This window comes from Clinocottus analis, unplaced genomic scaffold, assembly GCF_023055335.1.
Source record: "Clinocottus analis isolate CAN_PGR_092001 unplaced genomic scaffold, fCliAna1.0.p SCAF_20, whole genome shotgun sequence".
NCBI lineage: Eukaryota > Metazoa > Chordata > Actinopteri > Perciformes > Cottidae > Clinocottus > Clinocottus analis.
The window spans coordinates 3,271,838-3,297,316 of record NW_027175932.1 but is presented as its reverse complement, the minus strand read 5'-3'; the positions used below and the strand labels follow the sequence as shown (position 1 = coordinate 3,297,316).

The 25,479-nt window shown below is 44.3% G+C and overlaps 1 protein-coding gene across 2 annotated transcripts; it reads right to left on the bottom strand.

Annotated features, from left to right (window-relative positions):
• Window positions 1-912: 912 nt before the first annotated feature.
• lhfpl3 (LHFPL tetraspan subfamily member 3) lies at window positions 913-25,415 on the bottom strand. 2 transcript variants are annotated; one of them, XM_068585999.1, is made up of 5 exons: window positions 11,913-12,044; window positions 10,265-10,551; window positions 3,216-3,446; window positions 1,602-1,659; window positions 913-1,250 (listed from the first exon to the last, which is right to left on the bottom strand). In XM_068585999.1, the coding sequence occupies exons 1-4, from the start codon at window positions 11,933-11,935 to the stop codon at window positions 1,637-1,639; spliced, it is 564 nt and encodes a 187-aa protein (XP_068442100.1). In that variant the 5' UTR covers window positions 11,936-12,044; the 3' UTR covers window positions 913-1,250; window positions 1,602-1,636. The 2 variants fall into 2 exon arrangements, with proteins under 2 accessions (XP_068442100.1, XP_068442099.1); XM_068585998.1 differs by lacking the exons at window positions 10,265-10,551; window positions 11,913-12,044 and adding an exon at window positions 24,475-25,415.
• Window positions 25,416-25,479: the final 64 nt, after the last annotated feature.

Sequence of the window (25,479 nt, the reverse complement as noted above, 5' to 3'; positions counted from 1 at the left end):
ACTCACAAGACTCTTCAGCTCGAGCAACAACAGAGGAGGCACGTTCACGATTATGTTGCTGTGTTTCAAAAAGTTGTTCAAGGTGTTGGAGGTTTTGGGATTCGCTGTAGTCGGCTTTGAAGAGGCGAGTGAGCTTGTGTAGATGATCGGTAACGCTCCACTCTGTTAGCCAATTAGCTTAACGACGGCGTGAAAGCAAAGCCGGAGTCACATGGTGATAAAATCCTCCCGGCCGCTCTGAAGGGAACTAATGATGCTGCGTTATTACAGATCTGTTGTGTGAAGGCAGCAATGTGGTGTTTTACAGCAGCTGCCGAGCAAAAACTGTCGTTTCCATCCACAATTCAGCTTTCGTAGAGTTTTAACAAATTGGTTTACGTTAATTGCCGAGCGTTAGAAAAAAGTACCCGTTACAGAAGAGTATAAAACATGTAAAATCCAACCATTTGGCCACAATGTTACCTTCATATCAATGCAAATGCTAACTCTCTAACATAAATAAACAATAATAATAAGCTTATATCTCAAATTGTGAAACTTTCCACTTTAAAAGTGTTTATTTGTTTTCTAGATTTCTTATCTGTTTGTTGGAGAATGACAGGAAACAACCTGAAACAGAGTCAGTCCATCCTTTGAGCTTCTCCTCCTCGTTAGTACTTCACAATACTGTCAGATCACGAGATATCATGGCACGCACTAATAACGGACCAATAGCTTGACATTTCAAAGTACAGGGACGTAATCTACATATAGCTATGCACAGATTATAAGACTCAATTTCATATTGTTCTCCCTTTTTTTTTTTAAATACACGTTTTGCGAAGTCGTCGCCAGCAAAACCTCTTTCACTACCTTTTGGATTCTATCACATCAAACATTTAAATATAACAAAAAAGCGCCGTTGTCTCAAAAGGTCAAAGCTTTGAGCTTTCCTCGCGTCCAACACGGATAAGAAATGTCAGTCCGGACAGCTCACGTAAGACGATGCAGCGACACACTGACACTTAATGTTTGAGGTCTTTTTGGGGGAATTCATCCCCCCAAGAATGAGAATATTTTACAGGTGAGGGCTTTCAGAGAGAACAAGCAGCGTCCTGGTCTCCTTCGAGGTTGTGTGGCCTCGTCCAGACCTCCTCTCAGTCCTCTTGATCGGTTCTTTTCCCAACACGCCGGCTCTGCGTCCCGGCCGCAGGTCGGACCAGGAGAAGGAGGCCGGATCCTGAAGTAACGTCACGCCGAGGCAGAAAGACCTGCAGGGAGGAAAAAAGACTCATGTCGTGCACTTTGTTCAATTTGTTGCAGACAATAAATCAAAACATGTCTGTGCCTTATGGTTTTTATATGAAGTGATCACTCACACAGCAGTTAGTGTACAAATCAACCATAATATAATGTACTTAAATACACTAAATACAACACTGTAGCTATTTGCTATTACCTGATGATAAATATCATACAGATTTTACTGTTTTCTGATCGTTATATTGATTGCAGTTGCAGTAATTATGTTGCATCTTAATTGGTAAAGTGGTACCATAAGATTGATGTTTCCCTATTTATTCAATGTCATAAACAATATTACATTAAAATGTGACGCTCACCTGTGTGTTTGCGACTGCTTTACCATCAACAGATATTATATCCCGTTATTGCCGCTCTCTGCGTGGGGAAAAGAGACAGAAATCAGTTTACTGTTGTGACCTCTTTTCACCAGCAGGTGGCAGTGTTGCACAGCGGTTCTCCTCCTGCAGGAGGCATCAATTAAAACGCCCCTCCTGGTGCTTCTGGACAGGTGTCACTATCCATCCTCCTGAACGCCGCGATAAGAAAACATCCCGTTTAGACTCCCCGTCCTCTTGATGAATCCCCCACTTTTCATTCTCATATTTCACGTCTCGTCCTCTTCCTCTACTCGTCATCCCTCTCTCTCTCCGTCCCGATAATAGCTTCTTCCTCCCAGTGTTTCTGCTCGTGCCACTGTGTCCCCGGCTGATAGGCTGGCTGTGATTCATGTGGACAGGCTGGCAGCCAGCTGTGTAAACAGCCATTAGTAATTCATGACTCTGTCCAGCATCCCCAGGCTTCAATTAACCCGTTCTCCCTCTCACTCACCCGTCTCTCTCTCTCTCCTCCCATTGCTTCTCATCTGCATCCTCCCTCATCTGTATTCTCCTCATCTCCTTGCCTCCTTTTCCTCTTTCTCTTTTGGGCCTCGCCCCCCAAAAATCAAGACAGAAACGTCTCAATGGCAGCGGCAGCGAGCAGCTGGGGTTCATAGCACACGTTTAATGTGTGGGAATGAAGAACTGGAGCTCGGGGAATCATGCAAAGAGGCCGCGAGGCCCGGTGGGACGTGCGTGGGAACGGCGGCAGGAATCACAGGTGTCTTTGAACTGTCTCGTTAGCGTTAATTGAAAGGCCAATTAAGCACTAAATTGGATCAGGTGTGCAGACGAGTGACATCATTTAATGTATTCATAAAGGGAAAAGAAGACTCCTCGGGATAGAAGTGGAATGACGTTCAGACGTTCAGGCCAGCGATTTAGTTTTTAATAAGTTCGGAGGCACTTTATTTGTTTTGAGAATAGCCTGAGTGCTCTGTGAATTACCATGAAATGAGTATTAAAAAGCACCAAATGTGCTTTTACTCCACATGTGGATAATATGTGGATGTGACTGTTGTGAGTTTTAGACTTTAACTTTTGGACTTGAGTGTTGAAACTACAGCAAAAAACAATGAAAGAAAACACAACTAATGCAATTTATGAACCTTTCAGGACAGAAAGTGTTGCATGAACAGTATCTACAAGAGCTTTGAGAGGCTTGAAGTGGTAAAACTATACACTATCTCCCAATAAAAAGCTAATATTATAGAAAGGTCAGCAAAAATATGAATAATTTGAGACACAAAAACTGTTTTTGGTTGTGTTTTTTCCTTTTTTTCCAATCTTGGTAATCCAATTTGAACAATTACGACTTTACTAGGTCCTAAACACGAGGAAGAGAAGCAGTCAATCAAAAAGAAAATAGAGAAGAAAAAAAAATTAAATAATCAACTAGCCATTTTAAGTAAATCAGCCTTGTATTGCATCACTTTCTGCAACTTTTCTTGGTCCAATGCTCTTGTTTTTGCCTTCTTCTCCCCCTGCAACTGCAGGAAAAGTTGCAGCCTGCAGTCTAAAACACGTCTACACGTTTCCATCTCATCCTCTTACTGTCTCCCAGCAGCTCGTCGGACATCAGGCTGTCCTGACGGTTCCCCAGGACGAAGGCCAGGAAGGAGAGGATGAGCGCGTCCAGGATGCCCATGATGGCCAGGATGTAGGCCCAGCGCACCGAGCACGCCCCCAGCGTGTACTTGTCCGTCTGCTCGCCGCACATCCGCTTCACCTCGTCGCTGTCCCAGCCGTCCGGGTAGATCATGCAGCCCAGGATCAGACATGTGCCTGGACGGGGGAGGAGAGACGGTCAGCGTTCAAGGGTCTAATTGGCTCCCGAGGGAGGAATCATGATGGATTTGGGACGCTAGAAGAGCAAGTCCTCTGTAAAAGAAGTGTGCTTAGTGGAATGTGTGGCGTTATGGGGGTTTTATGCACACTTTAAGCTTCAAGTATATCATAAAATGCAAATTCCCAGAGGATGTGTTAAGCATATCATCTAAATGTTACACTCTGAGATATTATAGTGTCCAAAAACATGTATTTTTACTTTTATTAGAGGATAGAGGACGATGAGAGGACATCGAGTGGACAGAGAGGCTTTCATTTCTGTCCTTGAGATAACGAGAGTGAGTTTAGGTTGATGTGAGCGTCTCCTGTGGCTTTAGAGGGAGCTTCCCCCTCTCAAAGTCTGGAAAATGACTGATGGATTTAAATATTCTCCACTTGAAAGTAAAGTGCGCAGAGAAAATGTTCCCTTTGAGTGTTTTACGATTACACATTAAACCATTAGATTTGTCTTCTTCTTCGTGTTAATAATGCAAAAGCAGGATTTTACTGTTGTAGTTGGAGCTCATTTCAAACTGTTATTAGACTACAAATTATTGTTTTCATTATAGATTAATATGCTTAATATTTTCCCCATAAATTGACTATGTAGTTTTGTAAAATAAGTACTTTAAAAATAGTCTTCACCTTTTGGTCTAGAAATATGACATATTTGTCCTTTTTGCTTTAAAAATGACGATATAGTATTTAATAAGTATATATATACACACTAATAAGTATATATATACACTGTTGGGAAGTTAAATATACAACCAGGCATGTCATTGTATAAGTTATTATGTTTTATAAAGCAACGCTGTCAAATAAATGTGCCAGTAAAAGCAGCAACGAGCGACTGTAGCAGTGATATTGACGCAGAAGCGCCACACGCCTACATTTCCCAGGAGGCACCGGGGCTATTGACTATTCCTGCAGCCTTCCCTGAGTTTGCGGGTCGATGAGCTGGGAGGACAACAAAGTGTGTAAGGCAGCGGCGTGTTGTCGATACATTTCTTCATGTTGTTGTTATCTGACACAACGTTTAGAGAGAGAGAGAGAGAGAGAGAGAGAGAGAGAGAGAGAGAGAGAGAGAGAGAGAGAGAGAGAGAGAGAGAGAGAGAGAGAGATTTCTGGAAATCGACTGGATTATTAACCACATTTGTCATCTGTTTTTCACACAGCTTGTCGGGTGACTTCTATTTGCACGTATACAATGACACAACATACAAAAACATGCATCCACTAGCAGTTTCATTATCTTTTGCATCAGATCACGACAATCTTCTGAGTCGACTGAGGATGTAATCTGTGAAATTTATTCTCAGATGACAGTGAGCAACTAATTGCCAACAAGGAGTGATTATTTACGCGAGTGCTTAGTGCTAAAAGCTCCAACCTTAAAACCACGGGCTTATTCACGCTTATTAAAGTCTTTAAAATGTGTCGCGAAAGGACGTCTTCCTTTTTCATTTCTGACTCTTCTGATCTTCAGGAAATGTCTTTTTTTTCCTTTAATGTTCACTAAACTCTCATCTTCCACCGCGTCTCGCTCTGTGTATCCGCGTTGATTTCCTTTTATTCGCATTAGCGGGTTTAGCACAGTGCACTCCTTCCTGTAAACAGCTCCTGCAGGCAGCTGGAATATTAATAGATTAAGTTCAAAAGGCAAATCTTAAATCTTCCCCGCAATACAAGGAGATCAAAGAGACACCGACTCTCATTTCAACGCTTTAAAATGTCCATTTTTCTGTGCTGGTTCAGGCTTAAACTCCCAGTCGCTGCAGGTTTGAAAGCCAAAGTGTAAGCCTGAAGCTCAATATCCTCTTCTCTCTTTGCATGTTTGCATAAAAATACAACGTAATTGTACTTCTTCTCACTGACAGATGATTATAATCCATTTATCTTCACTTCCTGCAACAGTTATCTCCCTTTTTCCCCCCAAAATGTCTTCTAACTTCTTTGTAAAATGACTTTTCTTTCTCCCGTCGTCGTCATCGTCTGCAAAAGCTTGAAAAAGCTCAAACATAAATTGTCTCTTATCCCCAAAACGGCATCCAAATGCTCTGCTGAAGTGGGCCGGGGGCCATCTTTTATCTTTTATCTTTGGCAAAAATTGTTTTGTTTTCAGGCTGGCACAGAAAAGCTTTGTAGCTACACAAACAATCACACAAACGACACACAACCCGACACTTTAAGTGATGCTTTCAAACCCTAAAATCTCAGGATAACGAAGAAAACAGGACACTTTATAATAACTACACACTATTTAGCATTAATAAAGCATGAAGAAACACTTAATTCATCCTTTATAAAGCTTTGTTGCAACATGAACGCTCATTAATAACTCATTAATATGCAACAGTTATAAACGTTTCACTCTTGATTAATAAACTTGAGTTTTCATACTTTAAAAATGATGATTCCCTATTTGTGAATGAAGTATTAAGGAACTATAGATGGTTAATAAGATCATTTATAAAGTGGTAAATGATACAAGATTCATTCATGCATTTATGTATAGATAAAATGATTTAGATATGCACTTTATAAATGTTTTAATACTGCAATTCATGATTAATTCAGGTAGTTACTACCTGAATTAACGTACTTAACTAATACTTAACTATAACGAGAAGTAACTACCAGAAGTAATCATGAATTGCAGTGTTCAAACGTGTGTATAAAGTGCATATCGACATCGTTATATGTGTAAATAAATGCGATTCGATTTAGGTCGACTGAGAATCGAGCTTGAAATGTTCAAAGAGAAGCTTCTTAAGTGCAGCGAGGTTTCACTCAGCGGGAGGCGGCTCGTAACGAGCTGAAGTTCACTGGACTCCCGAGAGCGACTCCTCATCGGCGAGGAAGAGGAGGTCAATTACTGACGAAGGCTCCATCTCGCTCTTTCATCTCCCGCTCGCTCGTTACTCGACAGACCGCAGGCTGGTTTTCCTCGACAGTTGAGTGAGTTTGTTTTTTAATTAAAAATAGTTTCACTGTGTTTGGAAAACCAACTGGAGTAAAGGTGGACAAGGACATAATAGTGTCACGGTGATGTCATAGTGATGTCACGACGATGTCACGATGATGTCACACAGTACACCGGCTCATCCTGCACTTCTACTGAAAAAACAAGACGTCTCTTAAAGTCATTTATCAGTTAAAAAATACCAAACATTTGCTTCAAATTCTGGGGATTCTCTGCTTATGTAGTTCAATATTATATATATATATATTTTTTTTATTGTTGGTTGGCTAAACAACCAATTTGTAGCGTCACCTTGAGCTTTCGGAAATTGTTTTTTTGTGTGTTTTGTGTCATTTAATTGCTTAAAAAACGCTCATCTTTCCACTTGGAGGTCACGCAGAATACGTTTTCCATTAAAAAGTTTCTCTAAATATCCCCATCATGTGTTAAGATGCCCTTGATTTCTCTCCCTTAAACACACACACACACACACACACACACACCACACACACACACACACACACACACACACACACACACACACAAAGACACACACACTAAACACATACTTCCTCTCAGCTGTTGGCAGCGACACCGAGGACAATCAGAGGAGGAGGTGTCATAATCTAGGCCTCTCTGTCCAATCGCCACATGCAATTACACGCACACACAGACACACACACACACACACACACACACTCATTAAGCCCCTCCTGGTGCATTTCACAGGCCCAGCTGTAGCCGCCTGCTCTGTTCCTTTAAACCTCACGGTCACTGATGCGCTGTGAGTGCATGCGCAGGTGTGCAGTGTGTGTGTACGTGTGTGTGTGTGTGTGTGTGTGTGTACGTGTGTGTGTGTAGTGATGTGCTGGAGATACAGAGAGCTCATTCTGTATGCTGAGCAAGGTGGGCCGTGGCAAATCATATTAATGGGTGTTAATTGGGGCGGAAACTGGAAGGTATGCAAGAAGGTATGAGGAAGAAACACCTCTCTCTCTCTCTCTCTCTCTCTCTCTCTCTCTCTCTCTCTCTCTCTCTCTCTCTCTCTCTCTCTCTCTCTCTCTCTCTCTCTCTCTCTCTCTCTCTCTCTCTCTCTCTCTCTCTCTCTCTCTCTCTCTCTCTCTCTCTCTCTCTCTCTGTGTGAGCAAACATGATGTAAAGCCCACAGCAACACTTTAATCTACAGGTCCAAGAGTTTCATCATATTTATTTAAGAAATAGACTCTTTTAGTTAATCTGTATAACTTAGTAGTCTTTTGTTTTTTAGAGAAACGTCAGGATAAAGTTTACAGCCAACTATGTAAATTAAAGCCTCGTAGCAGCATGAAAAGTATCACTAATGCAACATATTGCAAAATCAAATATGTTTCTTTTGCTGCATTTATTATGCTAAAAGTTTGTTGCCAGTTTCTCAAGATTATTGCTACTGGAAACCTGGCAACCATTACTGTCGAACCCCAGTAGAGTTGAAACACGCAGAAGGTCTATAAATACTGGAATATCTTTTAAAATAGGATCCTTAAAAAGTTTCGAGTCCCACAGCTCTTATTCCCGAACTGCATTTACATAACACCAAGACAAAAATACTATAAATATTTGATACGCGGCCTAATATTGAACAAACCAATCTAGCGACAACGCTTTCCGGACTCGCAAAGTGACGCAGGGACACAAAATCCAGAGGATGCGAAAGACTTCTCGCTGGTTGAGTTGAGCGTCGAGCTGCTGACGCTGAAATCCTCACGAGGAGCTGGAGCCTCGGCCAGAAAAAACGCGGTCGGCAACAACTGTTTTCACGCAGCCTTCGAGATCAACGCGACCTGGGGGTCGCTCGGGGTCGCTCTGGGCCGCTCTAGGGTTGCTCTGGGTCGCTCGGGGCTGCTCATGGTCTGCTCTAGAGTTGCTCGGGGTCGCTCTAGGGTCGCTCAGGGTCGCTCTAGTGCTGCTCGGGGTCGCTTTAGTGCTGCTCGGGGTCGCTCTAGGGTTGCTCGAGGTCGCTCGGGGCCTCTAGGGCTGCTCTAAGATCGCTCAGGGCCGCTCGGGGCTGCTCAAGGGCCGCTCTTGGGTTGCTCGGGGTCACTCTAGGATCGCTCGGGGCTGCTCTAAGGCCGCTCGAGGTCGCTCTAGGGCTGCCCGGGGCCTCTACGGTCGCTCTAGGACCGGTCGGTGCCGCTCTAGGGCCGCCCGGGGTCGCTCTAGGGCTGCTCGGGGCCTCAGCGGTCGCTCTGGGGCCGCTCTACAGTCGCTTTATGGCCGCTCTGGGTCGCTCTGCGGTCGCTCTGGGTCGCAGCATTTCGGGGGCGGAAACAAAAGACTTTTCCCCTCCGTCTTCCACAACAACCACGTTTCTGTTGTTCTCTGTGGACGACGGGGGAGGAGGAGAGGTGAGGAAGATGAAGCACCGACTGAAGATGAAGAAAGAAAGTAAGAATAAAGACGAGGAAAAGAGGAGCTCGGGCTTAAAATAGCATGAGTGGCAGTTTGTGTGTTAAAGAAACAGGAGATCAGGATGATGATGATGATGATGATGAGATTTATTAACTCTTCGATATTGTGAGCCGCGCGTGTCGTGTTTGTGCGTCATTTTCAGGTGAGATTGAAGTGGAGGCCGGAGGCGTTCGGCAGGAACACGGGTTACACGATGGGAATCCCAATGCAGCTCATTTGAGACATGAAGGGAATGAAAGTGGCTGTTTAAAAATGCAGCGCGAGACAGACCGAGCGCCTCCGTCAGGATCAGAGGACGGCACAGAAAACACACTTCAAAGACGGGAAAAGCAGACTGACTTTCAAGTCAAGTCGGGGCAAATAAAAACGGGTAATCCACTCTTTATTTTATATGCTCAGTCCTCATTCACTTCGTTGGTGAGCTTAAATACAATTTAACTCGCTAGTTTGGTGGGAAGAGTGTCGTAAAAATGATTGAGGATCAAATTTGAGATCTAATAATCTGAGCAGCTATTGAGAAAAGGAGAGTTATGATATTATTAACGCCTCATCATTTTCAAAGGAAAAACATCTGACCTTCAAGGATACACACACCTGCATTTAAACATGACGTCATGGCAGAAACTCAGTCACACGAATTTAGGCTGCTGTTGCTGCGTCTGTAAAGTTATGTTTTTGTACGTCAGACAATACAGTTTATAATAAGAGAGACGGATTTTACTACGCAAAATTCTCAGTACATTTTGAAGCATTGTGTCCTTGATTTCAGACAAAAGTTCACAAAGCAGGCTCGTGTTTCAAGGTGCTGAATCTCACTCCTCAAGCCTAAACGTATCAAACCTAACAAAAGCAAAGGGTCACGTCTTCTCCAGTAGTCCTAAAACTTTCCAAACTCTTTGAAATGCTTCTCTGTCTTCTAACTAAAATCTAAATCAGGACAGTTGCTGTTGTTGAGCTCTGAGAGGACATTCGATGTTTAGGGGAGGCTGAACTTTTCTACTCCTTCAGAGAAAAACAGGTAAATAATGTAAGATAATGATAAGAAAATGGCTCAAAGCCTCTTCAGGCGATGACGGCGCTCAAAGGTTAGTTAGCGAGTTGGGATTATTTTAAGACGTCTCCAGTGCCCCTTTTTTCTTTTTTAAACCCAGCGGCAGAAACAAAGCCTTCTCAGTCGAGTCATAATCTGCATAAAAGTTATTCTGATAAACCTCCTGGGCGGAGAGAGGGAGTGGAGGTATTGTTTCCCCTCATCCTCCTCCTCCTCCTCCTCTTCCTCCTCGCCCTCCTGCCGCGTTACAGTACACCAGAGACGACTTCAGAAGTTGCATCCAAACACTGATGTCGCCTCAGATTTCGGCGCCTGTCTGGTTTGACGTCGGAAGCGGCCTTCTTCTTCTTCCCAAGTATTCAAACGAGCTCCAATCAAAGCTTCCTCTGATTTCTTCTGAGCGCAGGATGTGTTCGGGAGTGGGAGGTCGGATGAGGAAGATGCTGCACTGCCATGGCGACGGTGCTGCCTGCTGTCGGCGACACCTCGGCGCGATTGTGACACGAGAGTGTTTTTTTCTCTCGTTTCCATCTCGTCTGCCGAGCGAAAGCCTCGCCGTATGTGCACACGGAGCGACGCATCCTCGCGCGCAGGCCGATCTGGAGGTGATGCAGAACAGGTGTTCACGTTAATTAACAGCTTTCCCGTCGGTGCACCTGAGACAAATCTGACAAACACGGAAACACACGGCGCATCCCGGACTGACGGAAAAGCTCGCGTTAAAAGCTTCGTACGCTCGCTGTCAGCAAAGCTAAAAATCCCCCTGATGCTCGATAACGTTTGGGAAGCTCAACACGGCTCAGCGGTTGACAGATGAGGAGTTTTACAAGTTTGGATGGCGAGGGAAAAAAAGCCCACGTGGTCAGATTTCCTCAACGCCATTTGATCCGGAGACTTCTGGATCGAGCGTTTAAAGCGCTCTTCCTTCTCTCGGCCTCCTCGCATGTGGGTTGACGGCGTTCTTGAACTTCGGCAGCTCTGAATCTTTTAACGGTTGTCCTTATTTTCTCTTCCCCCCCCCCCCCCCCAAAAAAAAAGAAAAGAAAAAGAAAACGTCTTGTCTTTTGAAGTCGAGCCGAGGGGATCGCTCCGCTCCGTTACTGCAACTTCTAATGCGTCTCTGATCTGCGGCGATGGCAGAGAGTACATGTTCTGCTCTTTTTCTTTTCTTTTCAAGCCTTCCCCCTCCCTCGTCTCTAGCTCGCTCTATTTCTGCAGCGCTGATGAGGATGTGAGGGCAGCACGAAGAAAATAAAATACAGAGCTATGTCTTACTGAGGAAAATCCACCTGAGCCAACAGAGAAGTGGTGGGAACAATGGCGGCTTCTTTAAATACGCTGCAACCAAAGGGCCGGTCAGCAACGGGCTGGTGTCAACAAAACCTGGCTGATTCTGGAGCTCAGACTTCAAGGACTTTCAGATGTATAATATTTATTCTTTTCATCCATTTTGTTTCCGTCTGGACGGCAGTCGACAAACTCGCCAAAGGGCCTTTCAGTGGTGAACGGTTCAAGCTGCGTTCAACATCGTAGAACGATGTTTCACAATCTGAGCTGCTTCCAATGTCGTGATAAAAGTCCTCATCTGGCCACTCCTGACTGTTCGTGACCTGAAGCAAGCGGTGGGCTTTGGGGCGGTGTCAACCTGCCAACCCACCAACCCGCCAACTCTCCAACTTGCCAACTCGATACTTCACCAAATGGTCAACCTGCCAACTCGTCAACCCGCCAACTCTCCAACTTGTCAACTCAATAAATCGTCAACCCACAGACTGGTCAACCCACCAAAGCGTCAACCCGTCAACTTGTCAACTCGTCAACTCTCAAACTCTCCAACTTGCCAACTCCATAATTCGTCAACCCGCCAACTCGTCAACCCGCCGACTCGTCAACTCCATAACTCGCCATGAACGCGCGCTTGAGTCTGTGCGTGTGGTCGTGTGAGACGTTGAACCCTCACCGAGGTCCCTTCAGCTCGCACATCGCCTCCTCCTGTCAGCAGCTCCACGAGCACCCCGGGGTGCAGCTCACCGCGGAGATCTCTCTGAGAGGGAGAGCGATACATAGAGGAGCTGCCGGCAGCGGCGGCGGCGGCGGCGGCGGCACGTAGGGAGGAAGAGCATCGACGGGCTGCGAACATCACCGAAACACCCTCTCCCCGCACACACACACACACACACACACACACACACAGCCAAAGAGTCCTTGTTTCCTGATCCGTGACCTTCTGAAAACGCTGAACGCAAACAAACCAGAAGCAAAAGTCACCTGAGAAAACACCTCGTCAGACCCGAGCGAGCGTCCTCCGAGTGCGGCGGGGCCCATTGTTCCTCCGGTGTCATTGTAAGTGAGTCCACTGGGACGAAAACACTCCCACGGCTCCCACTTCCCCAACTCCCCCTCCAGCTGAGTTTATCAAATAGCAGCCGAGGCCTTCTGATGTCCTCTCCAGCTCCGGCCTCATCTGTATTCCACGTCTGCCCCCGGTCCTCACTAAGCTTTCTTTGATTCAGTCTCCCCCGCCAACTTGTTTCCCGATGTTAACGTTGCCGGTCGTGTTTTCCACACAGCGTGGGGCAGCTCCTCCTTCGCAGCTCGATACCGCTGTTGTGATCGGCGATGATTAGGCGTAATTAGGCGTCTGTCTCGGAAGGGGAACCAGCGGGAAGGAGACGCCTCGGGTTTCGTCCCATTCGGAGGGTAATTTTCGGCAGGTAAAGAAAATCAGGTAGACATTCACGACTCAATAACAGCCCATCAGTCAACCCGATGATTGTGAGGCCACAGTAGTATAGATCCTCGCTGTCACGCCTGTATTCATGCCGCAGTCGTCAAACGGCTTCCTCGCCCAATATGAGCGTATTGATTGACGAGAGGACGGGATGTTGGAAGTGAAATGTCTTGCGGAGAAGTGGATCTAATGGCTGCTGGTTCCCTTTTGGCTATTTGGAGAGGAAATGTGGACTTTAAAGCCTGCGGAGATTACCAGAAAAAGGGGATTCATGGGCTATAAATTGGATATTTTGCAGACGGAGGGGAAGCACAGAAAAAATAAAAAACATAAAGATTGAATATCGTGCTGAATAAACAGTTCGGGACGTAAAAGATCCATCTTTAGAGCAAAGTTTCTCTGTCAGGGACACGCCACTAAAAATCTCAACGTTACCCAAAAGCAGCTTTCTTAAAGTTAATTACTAATGAGAGTTCATCGCCGTTTTTTAGTTTTCGCAGTTTGAAATTGGGCTGTGTTCTGCAACCTTCCCAGACGAGTCTTTTCTATAAATCACGGCGCATCAGAGCATCATTCACCCTCAAACAACGACAGAGAGGTGTCATAACAGAATCTGATATACGATGAAGGCCCGAGCCCGAGTGTCGGACGCACGCGTTGAAACCGACATCACTCAAATGCACATCCACGAACACACGCGGGCTTCTCCGAGGCAGATAGTTTAAAAACTGGGTCGCCGTGTCCTTGTCCTGCTGCCTCACTCAGGAGGAAGAGGAGGAGGAGGATAAATCAACCGGCTGTCTTCTCCATGCCGGCCCAGTGATCAAGAAGATAAACCCCCGATGGGAAATCTATAACGCCCGGCCCCTCCTCTGGGGAAAACATGTGAAAAGCGAGCGGCGGTGGAAGAGGAGTATTGACGACAGTGGAGGACACAGCTGCCACGGCTAATGGATCAAACAGAAGCCTGATGTAGCTGCTGCATGCTGGTCACTCATTTGTGTACAGAAAGAGAAAAGAAAGCTGTCAAGGTGGGTTTCACCCTGAGGAGTTTCACGGAAAGCAAGAAAAAAGACAGAAAAAAGACAGAAAAAAACTTGATTTTGTTGCTTTTTTAACACAAAATGCCACTCATTCGTCAAACAGTATTTCAACTTTGTCCTCAGTTTGTTCCGCGAGGTGTTCACAGACCATCTTGGAAAGACAAATCAGAGCGTCTCAGCTTTCAAATTGTAAACCAGGGAGTTTTGCAAAGTACTTTTTTTCCTCGCTGCCAACATGGAAATAGCCGAATCCAGCCCACAGACATGCTGCAGAATTAAAATCCCCAGATCATTAGCGGCAAGCAAGAGCTTCTCAATAGCTCTCACGGTCCAATTGCATAACACGGTTTCCTCTGTATTGTCTTTTCACCGCACAGCAAACATGTTAACGCAAACACGATGTCTCCTTATTAAAACACCGCGTTTTTTTCTTTTCGGCACCATCTCGCAGCCGTCGGGCTGATATTAATTGCGTGAAGATTTGTCTCCGCTTCTTTGCCCTCAGGTCCTAATTAAAGGGGAGTTCAACTCGCTTCATTTCCTGATTGTGAAGCAGAGAAGAGAGACGCTCGCTCTCGTCCGAGTGTACGTGCGAACAGATTGGAGGGAGGGGGAGAAGTTGATGTTGGATGTTTGTTCTGCCGCTTTGTGTTATTTTTTTTAGAGTTTCAGGAGAAGCCACAGGTTCATTTGCGTTCGGGACGGGACTAAAATTCTGAAAAGCTGCAGACGCGCAACAGAGACCTGACACACTCTCAGGTTTTCATTCACGTCTGAGAGCGCCATGATTTATTCACAAGCGAGCGGTTGTGTTTGTGTGTATAATTCAGGTGGAAGTGACCCACCGCAGAGAGAGACAACGTCAACAACAACAGGAGCCGAACGCGACGTTGAAAACAGCTCGACTGTGGACCGTGAGCTGCAAGATGGAAGAGGCCCGAGGGGATGGAGAAGCAACAAAGTCATCCGCCAGTCGATTTGGCACACCGTTGGTTGTCCGTCACATCCCATCACTGCGAGGCGAGCCGCAACGCTCCGTCTTCTTTTTAACCTCCGCGGGGGGAAACTTTTGCATCGGTTTCCGGTTGTCTGAGGGTTTTTTGGAAGGAGGCAATTGACGACTCGTCACGGTGAGGGATAAAGGTTCGGGCAGCGAGGGCCGAGGCTACAATCAGACTCTTCTGCTCCACCATCCTGGTTACACTAATTACTCCTGGGGAGACAGAATAATCACATCCTAATGAGGAGGACTTGAGTGCTGTTCTTGACATGACAGTCTCTAACTCGGTCGACCGCTGTCTGCCTGTCTTGACTTTGCCGGTCGGCAGTTCATCTACCTGCACGTCTTTGATTGTTTTTTTTGCCTGTGTTTTGACTGCAATCCTTGTTTATTTAATGTTATTTCTGTTTTTAGGATTGTTTTAGGTTTGTAACATCTGCCTCTCTGGACTACAGATGGAAAATAGCTGAACAGAAATGTTTTTATTAATGTTCACTGTCCCCTTGTTAAATAAACCATTTGAAGCAGAGGTGCTGAATGCAGATTTACAAGAACCTGAAGACATCTGAGACACCAAACCAGTTAGAAAAGCACTACCAGCTAGACTAAGTCCAGCCTGATGATGATGAAACTCAAGTTTAAACCAGGATGTAAGAATAAGAAGAGCAAATAAAACAGATAGAGTATGTGTATTCAATATATAAACTCAAGAATGTTGTTTTTTTGATAAATCTGGATAAATACAAAGCTTTCTGGGAACATAAAATGCACCATAATGGAGACACAGGCTGTTATTCACAACTCTGAAGAACTAGAGCGGCACCCGGAGAGCGCAGACCAAAGCCAAACGCCCTGTTTCACGATATCAATGAAAGCGCAAAAGAAATAAAGCGTTTCGTCCGCCCCGTGATTCGGATCCGCTCCAAATTTTAAGTGGGTCTTCCTTGGCCTCTGCGACACCGCAGCGCCAAGTTTCATGAAAACCAGCCTGGCGGTTCTTCTGTAATCACGCCGCAAAACAAAACAAACAAACACAAAAACATAACCTCTTTGGTGATAAGTTAGTTAGTTGGTGTTATTCTGGAGCTTCTCATGGGACTTAAAAGGCAGGAGGGAAAAAACAGAGAGTGTTATGTTCTCCTCTGGGACGAGCTTATGCTCCTTGAGATTATCACTTTCCCCCTGCTGGGGGATTTGTCACTTATTCCTTGTGCGGCGGGCAAGCTGTTTAGTGATGCTTCCTCGGGGATACGTAATACAAAAAGGATGATACAACAGCAGAATGGGAACATTTCCTGTTTCGCAAAGAGGGAAATAACACAACATCGCCATGCTGCAGGTCGCATCAGTGCTGCTCCCCCAGAGCCTGTAGGAAATATACTCGCTGGATAAATCTCTCACACACCGGTGGTGTCAAACTTAGCTGCCACTAACTCCTCTCCCTCGCCTCGTGCCATTCAGCGCTCTCATTCCCGTCCAAATCCCCCGCTGTTAGCTCCCCGCCGCTCCATAACTAGCACCTGATTAGGTGTGTTATTAAAGCCCCTATACCTTCGGCAGAGCCGCATCCTGCAGAGGCTCCTGCAAAGACCTCGTTATCTCCCCATCAGCTTCACCGCCGGCTCCCTTCTGTCTGGCAGCTGGACACTATCCCGTCATCATCCCACCAATTTAAAAAAAAAAGGGCAAGACGGCTCTGGGAAAATGCCAGCGGACCTCCAAAAGTGGCGCGGTTTTCTTTCTCCGGCCTCGGTCGAACATGAGAGAACCGAGGCGTGTCTCATGAAACATGTACACATGCTGCAGGCGAACACTGTCGAAATCAATATAGGCGGCCTCTGAGAAGGAACACATTACTTTTTTAGACTTCTGTGGTGCTTCCTGCAAGCAAATGAAGGGTGTAATTAGTGGTTCAACTCTTGAGTTTTTATTAACGGCGATGATGCTGAGAAATTCCCCTTAGCAATTTCGCAACAACGCGAACAATAAACCGGCTTCCTCGCAGATGGTTTAATGACGAGGTAATGGAGCCTCTGAGGTCTCTGGTGTTTGTCCCTGTTAAGCAATTGTCCAGAACAGTGCAATAAAAGTGTGGTTAAGTGTTAAATAAGGCATTCAAAACAAACAGAAAGCAATCAGACACCTTACATGTCCACCAAGGTTTTGTTTGGACAAAAATAATTGCAAGTTTCAAACGTTTTTTCCCCTTTTCTCTTTCATAACGTTTCCTAAATACACACACACAGCTCACGTGGAGCAACTAAATGTTGTGTTTCTGGCCACTTGATGAACTTAAGTTCAACATTTACACTCCAGCAACTCCTATGTGTGTTGTTTTGCACTGGACAGGTAGCATTAAGTGGTTTTATCTGAGCTTTTTTTGGCTGAAAATGCCATGAGACAAAACCTGAACAGTCAAGTTGGGGCAGAAAAAAAACAAAACAATGAGCTGAAAGACATTAAAACGCTCGAGCTGGAGCTGAAATCTCACCTGTCACGTTAACGTTTCACGTTGTAATTTCCTCCATTTCATCCATCCAGACAAACAGCACCAAGAATACGACCTCGCGAGCCAAAGCAGAGACGGTATAACTTTGATCCTTCCATTTTGGTGCCGTTATTGGTGCCGGGGTTTTGTTTGTGCAATGCAAATGAACACCCCGAGCACTGCTGCTCATTTCTTTGCAGTTTAACCTGAACAGAGTATCCATTTCATGGAGCAAAATAACAAGCCGAGAGTGTTTTTTTATAGTGAAAAACGAGGGACTCTGGAGGTGATTTTCATCCGTCAAGCCCTGACAGTTTCCTCTCCTTCTTCTGCTGCTCGTCCGATATAATCTCCATCTCTCTGCTCATTCTGCTTCCTAACTAGTCTGCAATCAAGACTGTCAGTCACACTTACGGCTCTAAATACCTTTGCGATTCCCTCATCAGAGGCACCGCTCGGCTCCAGACGCTCCCGTCTGTCGATCACGCCACGGCTAATAAAAGACAAATTCATCACCGCCTCAGGGCGACATGTTATTCATCAACAAGTGGCAACAAAATGGCTCAAGATAATGTGACCGTGACAACATCGGTGCAAGGATTATAGTTATTGCTTTTATTTTAGTCTTTATTCTGTGACTTTTAGTCATGTTACATGATCTTCCTCATCAGATTCAATATTTAAACTTCTGAGAAATATAAAGACTTCTCATCCATGTTAGCTTAATATTGAAGATGGAAACTTTATTGTTGAGCTTGGAAACACATTTTAAAGTCCATTTAGTTGAATCCAACCTGGATGAAAAGTTCTTAAGTGATCAGAAAAATGGAAATTATACATATAATCTCTAGAAAAGCTACCAAATAGACCTTTCAGGGATGTGTTTATACTATATACTGTATATTATTATATTATTAAAGTGGAATTTATGGACAAAGACTTGACTAAAAATGTCTTTCTTCATCGTCAGAGGGACGTTGAGGCTGGAAGTGTTGGCGATGTTTACTGATCGGTTACTGTCGCTTTAAAATCCTCATTAGTTAAAGGAGGTGATCCACTTTCTTAATCCTGGCACTCAGAATTAGTCTGTTTGAGTCGTCAACATCTCTATTTCCCTGCTCCCGCTTCTGTATTGTTGTTTTTTTGTTTTACTCAGTGTAAACATAATCACCGTCCATGCACTGTGACCTCTCTGAGCTTTACAACAACAAAAAAAGATTTCTCTTTTTTTCCTTTAGGCGAGACAGAGAAAGGGCCAGCTGAGCACTTAACTGAGTGGTGCAGAGAGGAAGTAGAAGAAAAGGAGGGCAGAGGGTTTCATCTAAAAACCTTCAGGTGGACACTCTGCTAATAGCTTCTTCTGTGTGTGTGTTAGTGTTAGTGTGTGTGTTTATGGCTTTGTCTCATGCGTGGCCATGTTACATCACTGTAAAGCCTCTCAGGCTCTTCAGGTCCTTCATTAAATGTGTGAGAGGATAAAGACCGGGCTGATGTCATTAGCTCTCTGCCTCGCCGTCTCCACTAAATGTGCACATGAGCTCACATTGATTTATTTTTCTTTCTTGGCCAATTATCGCCCGCAACTTTTATTTATTTAATGTGGACAAGTATTGGTATTCAGTTGGTGAGATCAGCGAACCTTTTGGCCCGACATTTAAATGAATCGCTTGAAAAGTTTGTGGATGAATGTGCCAAATGTGCATGATGTAGACTCATGTGATTGTCAGATGTTTAACATGTGAAAAGCAAGTACGCAATAAGGTGAGAAACCTATTCTCAGAAACACGAATGATATGATTTTCTTTGTGTTATGCATCCCAGGAAGGAACGCAGATTGTGTATTTCAGAGTAAACACGCATTCTTATTGGATTATTGTTTGGACATTAATAACACGGAGCAGTACTTCAACGTTCAGACTTTCCCTGGATCAGTTTTCATTATCTGTCCGTCTCCTCCACAGACCTGATAGTGTCTCGCTGTTATTCTCCCTCATCCTTTCCAAACACACAGCGGCGATAAGCAGAGCGTTTCCGCTTGACATCTTTCTGAAGAGGTGTAAAAATTGAATACCTCACGACGCGCCCTGCGTTCAGACAATATAATGATATCAGTCAGTCAGAACGCTTTGTCATCAAACTGTGTTATCGGGCATCAGACTACCGGAGCTTTTGACAATAGCACCGACTCCTGAGTGCAGCTGTCCTCCCCGTTGGAGCACTTCTTTCTGATATTCTGCAAAATCAAAGCTTGGCTGAATCAGCGAACCTCCTGCAACCAAATGGACTTTCTAGTTTTGGATGCGAGACCACTTAGAGCGCCGCGAGGAACGCCACTTACTGCCCACAGGAAGCCGCCGGCCAGACGGCCGGGAACTTGGACCCACCTTCTGACTCTGCGGATTTACAGCCGCGGAAGAAAAAATGTGCAGCTGTTCATGCCACACGGGTAATGTGTGTGTTTGCAGCATCCAGATGGCCATCACGGCTCTGGAGGCCATCCAGGTTACTGCAACACGCATCCTGTTTTCATCATCACCGACACTTTCTAGTGAGCTTAATGTGTTTATAAATCACAAGTAATGGGTTTATTAGTGGCAAATAAATCCCATAATTATACATTTTTATGTATATATGTGTGTGTGTGTATATATATAGTGAGCCATAACAAATTTAAAGGTCATTAAGTTGTAAAAAATCCATTTAGCGTTCGCCAGATTGGTTTTACAAGATTTTTAATTCATCTAAAAACAAAATATTAATTGTAAAGTGTGAAAGAAATAAAAGGAAAAAGCAGCGTTGAGTGTCTCAGGGGCGCTAACACAAGCTTAAAACAGTTGAAATGCACCTCGGCATGGATTCCACTCGTCTCTGAGGGGATGAAACACAGTTTTTCAAAAGATATTTCCTCATTTGATGAGCAAATGAGGGAATTAAATGTAGATTTATGTGACTGAAATTTGACTCACATCCTTTTTATGTCATTTTTTTACTATGTAGATGATACCACAGGTCTGATTTTAAACAATAATGAGACTGCTTACAAAAAGTAGGTTTCATCCCTGGTGGACTGGTGTGCAGCCAACAACTGGGAGCTCCAAGAAATAAGGAAGTAGCTGCATGACGACTTCCATAAGAGCCATAGTCTGTTTGTGGCCATGCATGGTTTGGATATTCGGCTGGTGTCGCGTTAACGCCGACAAGGCGAGAAACAGAAGAGAGAGACGTGTAAAAAGTCGCCTCTATGTTGGCCCGGACGCCGGCGAACGACTGTTCAAAGTTGTGCAAAAGATTGGTGCAAACTACAAGAGCCTCAACCCAGACAATGTGTTTTGAGAGGCAAAGAATCGGCTCCATCGTTACAGCGATCATCATCATTCTTCGCTGTATTTCTAAAACTCATCAAATATTCAGGACATCCCATCGCTGGAGAAGAGGGCAGCCTCTGAGCCGCGTGCTCTGCCTTTGATAGCAGATCACGGCGGCCTCACACCGCCCGAAATGACATCTGACTCTGGTGGGGGCGGGGGGAGGATTTTTTCACAATCACGTCGGGATTTCAAACCGCTTAGGGAGAAAAAGCACCTCGATATTGGCTGTTTAAGGGGCCCGAAAAAACCTTTAAATGGTAGATTTCACAGCGGCTTCTGCGAGAATGAGAGACGAGATGAGACCGAGTGAAAATAAATGGGGCTGCTTGTGAAAAAAAAGCACCGAGATGATCAAAAGAAAGAGGATTTTTACTTTGCGAAAGACACCCAAAAGTACTTATTTTCCACAAAAAGCCCCCTGTGGTTAATATGATCATATTATTAATACTTATATTAAGCCAAATATGTTTGTGTTTTGTTATCTTTGGGCTGCTGGACTTTGTAAAGGATGTATTTATCATTTCATGGCATCTCATGGAACAAATCAATAGATGGTCAATAATGAAAATAATCATTAGTTGCAGCCCTCCTCGTATGTTTTTTTAAATCTTCTCAGATATGTAACGACTAACTACAGCTGTGTGGAGTAAAAGAGTTCAATATTTCCCTCTGAGCGTCCCTTCAGCGCAGTACTTGAGCAAATGCACTCTCCAGGACTGCCAACCACATTCACCAACAACAAAAACCCACCACAGATGAAAATCAGATTCATAGTTCTTAACCTGAATGTGCTGCAAACGGTCACATCTGCTCCTCTGACTCGGTGGAGAAAGAAAACTGGAGACAGCCAGCATGTGACTCTCAGGAATAAGAAGCAGCTTTGATCTGTGACACAAATAAACTGCAAAGACTCAAACTGCCACTCATTAGGACTCTGATGGAGCTCATCATAGCGCTGTCGCTCCAATATAATCCAACTCCCAGCTGCTACAGCTATATATGTTATATATTTTATCAAACAGAAGGGTTTTATTTGCTAAGAAATAGACTCACAGCTGGTCAATGGCTCCACTAACCTCTCCATCTTATCAATGGCTCGTGCAACGAGTCATCAGATTGCGGTCTGGAAGCTGTTTATCGCTAAAAAACTGGCGATCAGCGGACATTGGGACACATGTTCGACCCTGAATCACAGCGGATATGTAGCCGCTGTGCGTTTCAGGAGGCAAAAAATGAAGCGCGCTCTCTATGAATGTGATTATTATGGGCTGTGACATTTAATTCCCATTTGAGAACAAGCTGTGTTTTACAAGCAGGCATCCGTGAAGATGCACAGTGTGATGCTGGGATATTAGTATACACACAAATTAGATTTATATGAGAATTATGAACCTTAAATTATGCTCAAAAAGTCATTATATGTTGCTCCGGGTGTAAATTGGTGTGATGACACTCATTACAGGAATAACATCCACTCTCTGGTTTTTGGCTTACAGTTCCTTCATTTACGCACATGTTCTGTTCTGTGTCTATTCACAGAGCTTCTTTCTCACAGCATATTAAAAAAGTCCAACGTCTCGCTGCATTCTTCCACTTTTGACCTCGTGCCATTGTTGTTTATCAGTCGATCCACGAATGATCTTTGCTGAACTTTCGCTAATTCGAATGTGCGAATGTTTGCAGATGACACAACGATTTAAAACTCAGGCACGTGAAGATCAAAAGAGTTTTAAAATGTTTTACCTCCACAGCTCTGCACCTCAAGGCTACATCATCACACTAGCTGCTGTTAAAGTAGCACACCCAAACCTCTGATTTGTCCGTGGTGGAATTGCATTGTGGGTAGTGAAGGCGCCAGGTTTCAACAAGTATCTCTCTGTTTGTGCCGCAGACGTTTTGACCAAGTAATAGGAGTGTAACCCAAAGCATGAATCAGTGGAGTAGTCTTTAAAAGAGATTATTAAAAGGAGAACTTGGTGATGAATGCAAACATCATCAAAAGCCTGCAAATATGCACAATAAGAAGGAAGATAATTTGGATTTGAACATGAGGAAAGCGTCAAATTGAAAGTTGAAATGGGAATCAAAATACAAAAGAATCTGCTCACATTACTGCCTTTCTAAAAACAGATAATATAATGACAAATGTGTGTTGTCTTTGCAAGCTTCTTATCTAAAGATGTTCTTAAAGTTATATCTCATCATCACAGTCATATAAGTTATTACATTGCAGTGCAGCTCAGAGAGAGACAGACGGTTTACATTGAAGACTCTGTGGGTTTAAAACACGTGAAGTTACACTGTGTGAATTTTTAATTGCACTATAAAAAAAATAAAAAAAATGTATTTAGAACAAGCTGTTCGAGTGTGAAACAAACCGTCACCGTGTTTTCAACATGTATATCGTAATTTATGGATTGTAGAGTATTATTATCGTTATGTGCATATGGGTGTTGAGTGTGTAAGAAGTGTGTATGTGCAGATACTGTGTATGTGATGATTATGCAACTGAGTGTGTTTAGTCCAGTATATTGAATGTTCTTATTGTGATTGTAATATGAAATCTTGGTAGACGAGCCAAAAAAAAGAGATAAAAAAGAACAGGAGAAAAACAAAATGTTTTATTTGTTTCCTTATTTGATGTTTTTTGTGAAATTCCATATTTCTAAAGTCCCAAACTAAATATGTGCTGCTCTGTGAGATCCAATTTACCAAAAGTAAAGATTATGAGGAGGAAATTGTTCATCTTGTTATTTGCTTGTCATTTTCCCGTGTGTGCTGGAACAGTTGGCGGAGATATAAAGCAGAGCTGCACCAGATAGTTAAAAATATCATTTTGGAAGGAAATCAAGATCTTCTCTGTCTCTTCAGACAGGATGCTGGAAATCTGACTGAAAATAATTAAAAGGTAGAAAGAAGCAGTTTAGTCAGTCACGCACTACATGTCCTGCTCCTTTGATTTTCTTTCCTCATTTCCTCTTCCATGAGTTTTCTTTTGTCACGTAATGTGCAGGATGGGTTTGAAGATGTTAGAGAGAGCCTTTCTGTTCTCATTAAGAGAAAAAAGATCAATTAGCATACTAATTTATGCTACCAGTTGAAAGGCACGCACGATAAACTCTATAAAACCACATGAGGACGCACCTGTTTATATTGTTGAGAGTTTATTAAGCTTTTATATACTGACAGCCAAGTGTGTACCACAAAGATGTGACAAGATTCTGGATGTAGTTTGTAATATGTTGCATTTAAGGGATTTAATCATCTCTGAATATTTAAGCTTTGGGATAAAAAACATGCTGAAAATACATCTTTGTTCATAGTGATGTAAGGAAATCACACCTTCATGTGTTTGTAACATCAAAGGCCACTTCTGACCTACTATCTTTTCATTTTTTAACTCAGCACACATTTCAATCTGAGGTTTTTACATTCCCCCAAGATTGCACTCCACCTTAAAAAGTTACAAAGTGCTTTATTAGGGCTCTGGTACCACATGAATGGGCTAAAATGGACCAAATCTACTTAAATGGAGCTGTGTGGCCAAAAAAGCCGGAAGACATTTGACTTATTTTAGGTCAAAGCTATGTGCATTTTGACTCTGGTCTTTTTTCTTTACAGTCTAATAAGGGTAAAACATGTAATTCTGAACAATTCCCAGTAAATTAAACTATACTCATTTGAACTGAAAGTAATGTTTACAGAGCTAAAATCCATTGACCTGGAACACCTGGATCAGTTTTTGTACCACACTTAATGAGTAGATGGGTGAACCCTCTGCTTTTGGACCAGCATTCATTGTGCATTAAACTCTTTTTGAATCTCACTGGAGCGCCCTATACGAGTGTTTTTATGAAACCACACAACCTGTATTCAGAGCCGAGCCTCCTACCTGCTGCCAGCTGCATCCAGCCGCAGATCTTATACACGGTGCCGGTGCTGCAGAAGAAGAAGAGCGCGAAGCAGCCGATGCAGGTGATGACCAGCATCATGGACATGCCGATGAAGAAAGAGGCGGCCTTGAACGCACCGGAGGGGATGGTGCTGAACTCGGTGAAGCTGCCCTGGCAGGTCAAGTCCCGGGACAGCCCGTTCCCGATGCAGTAGTGGAACAGACCGAAGTAGCCCGCCTGCGGGGTGTCCATGCCGTCTCCGATCCAGTACGGCTGGATGAAGCACACCACGTTGACGATGGCGAAGAGGATGGTGAAGATGGCCCACAGGACGCCGATGGCGCGCGAGTTGCGCACGTAGTTGGTCTGGTAAATTTTGGCCGCCTCGGAGGCGGGGAGCATGGTGGTGGTCGTGCCGGGGGCCCCGGGGATCATCCTCCGGTCTGTGTGATGAAGAGGGGCTCCGCTCGGTCCTCCGGATCAATGAACCTGCTGCGCTCAGCAGACGAACATCTGACGCATCTGCTCCTCCGTGAAAAGGGGAAAAAGCACAGTGTTCTGCAGAACTTGTCGCTGTTTTGGTTGTTGTGAGACTTTATTCAGTCACAGCTGTTCCCACAGCATCACTGCACTCTCGTATCCATGGCGAGGTTGGGTTTGGTTTTCGGTTGGTGCTTTCGGCTGATTTTCATTCATCACTCGCGTAAAAAAAAGAAAAACGAAACGTGCGCTCCGGAAGGAAATAAAAACGAGCTTTTTTAGAAATCCCTCCTTCACTCAGAAGCCCGTGGATTTTTACAATTGTCCTCATATGTATTTAAATATGTCGCTGCCCAAAGCCGTAGACTGTTATTCCGACGAACCGGTTCAGCTCTGTGATTCACTGAGAGAGATCTCGCTGAAATGGTGCACGTCTGTGCTCGACACCGACAGACCAACAACAGCAGCTGAGCTCCTAGTGAATTAGAGTAGGAGGATAGCCTTGGATATCACAGGCCCAGCCC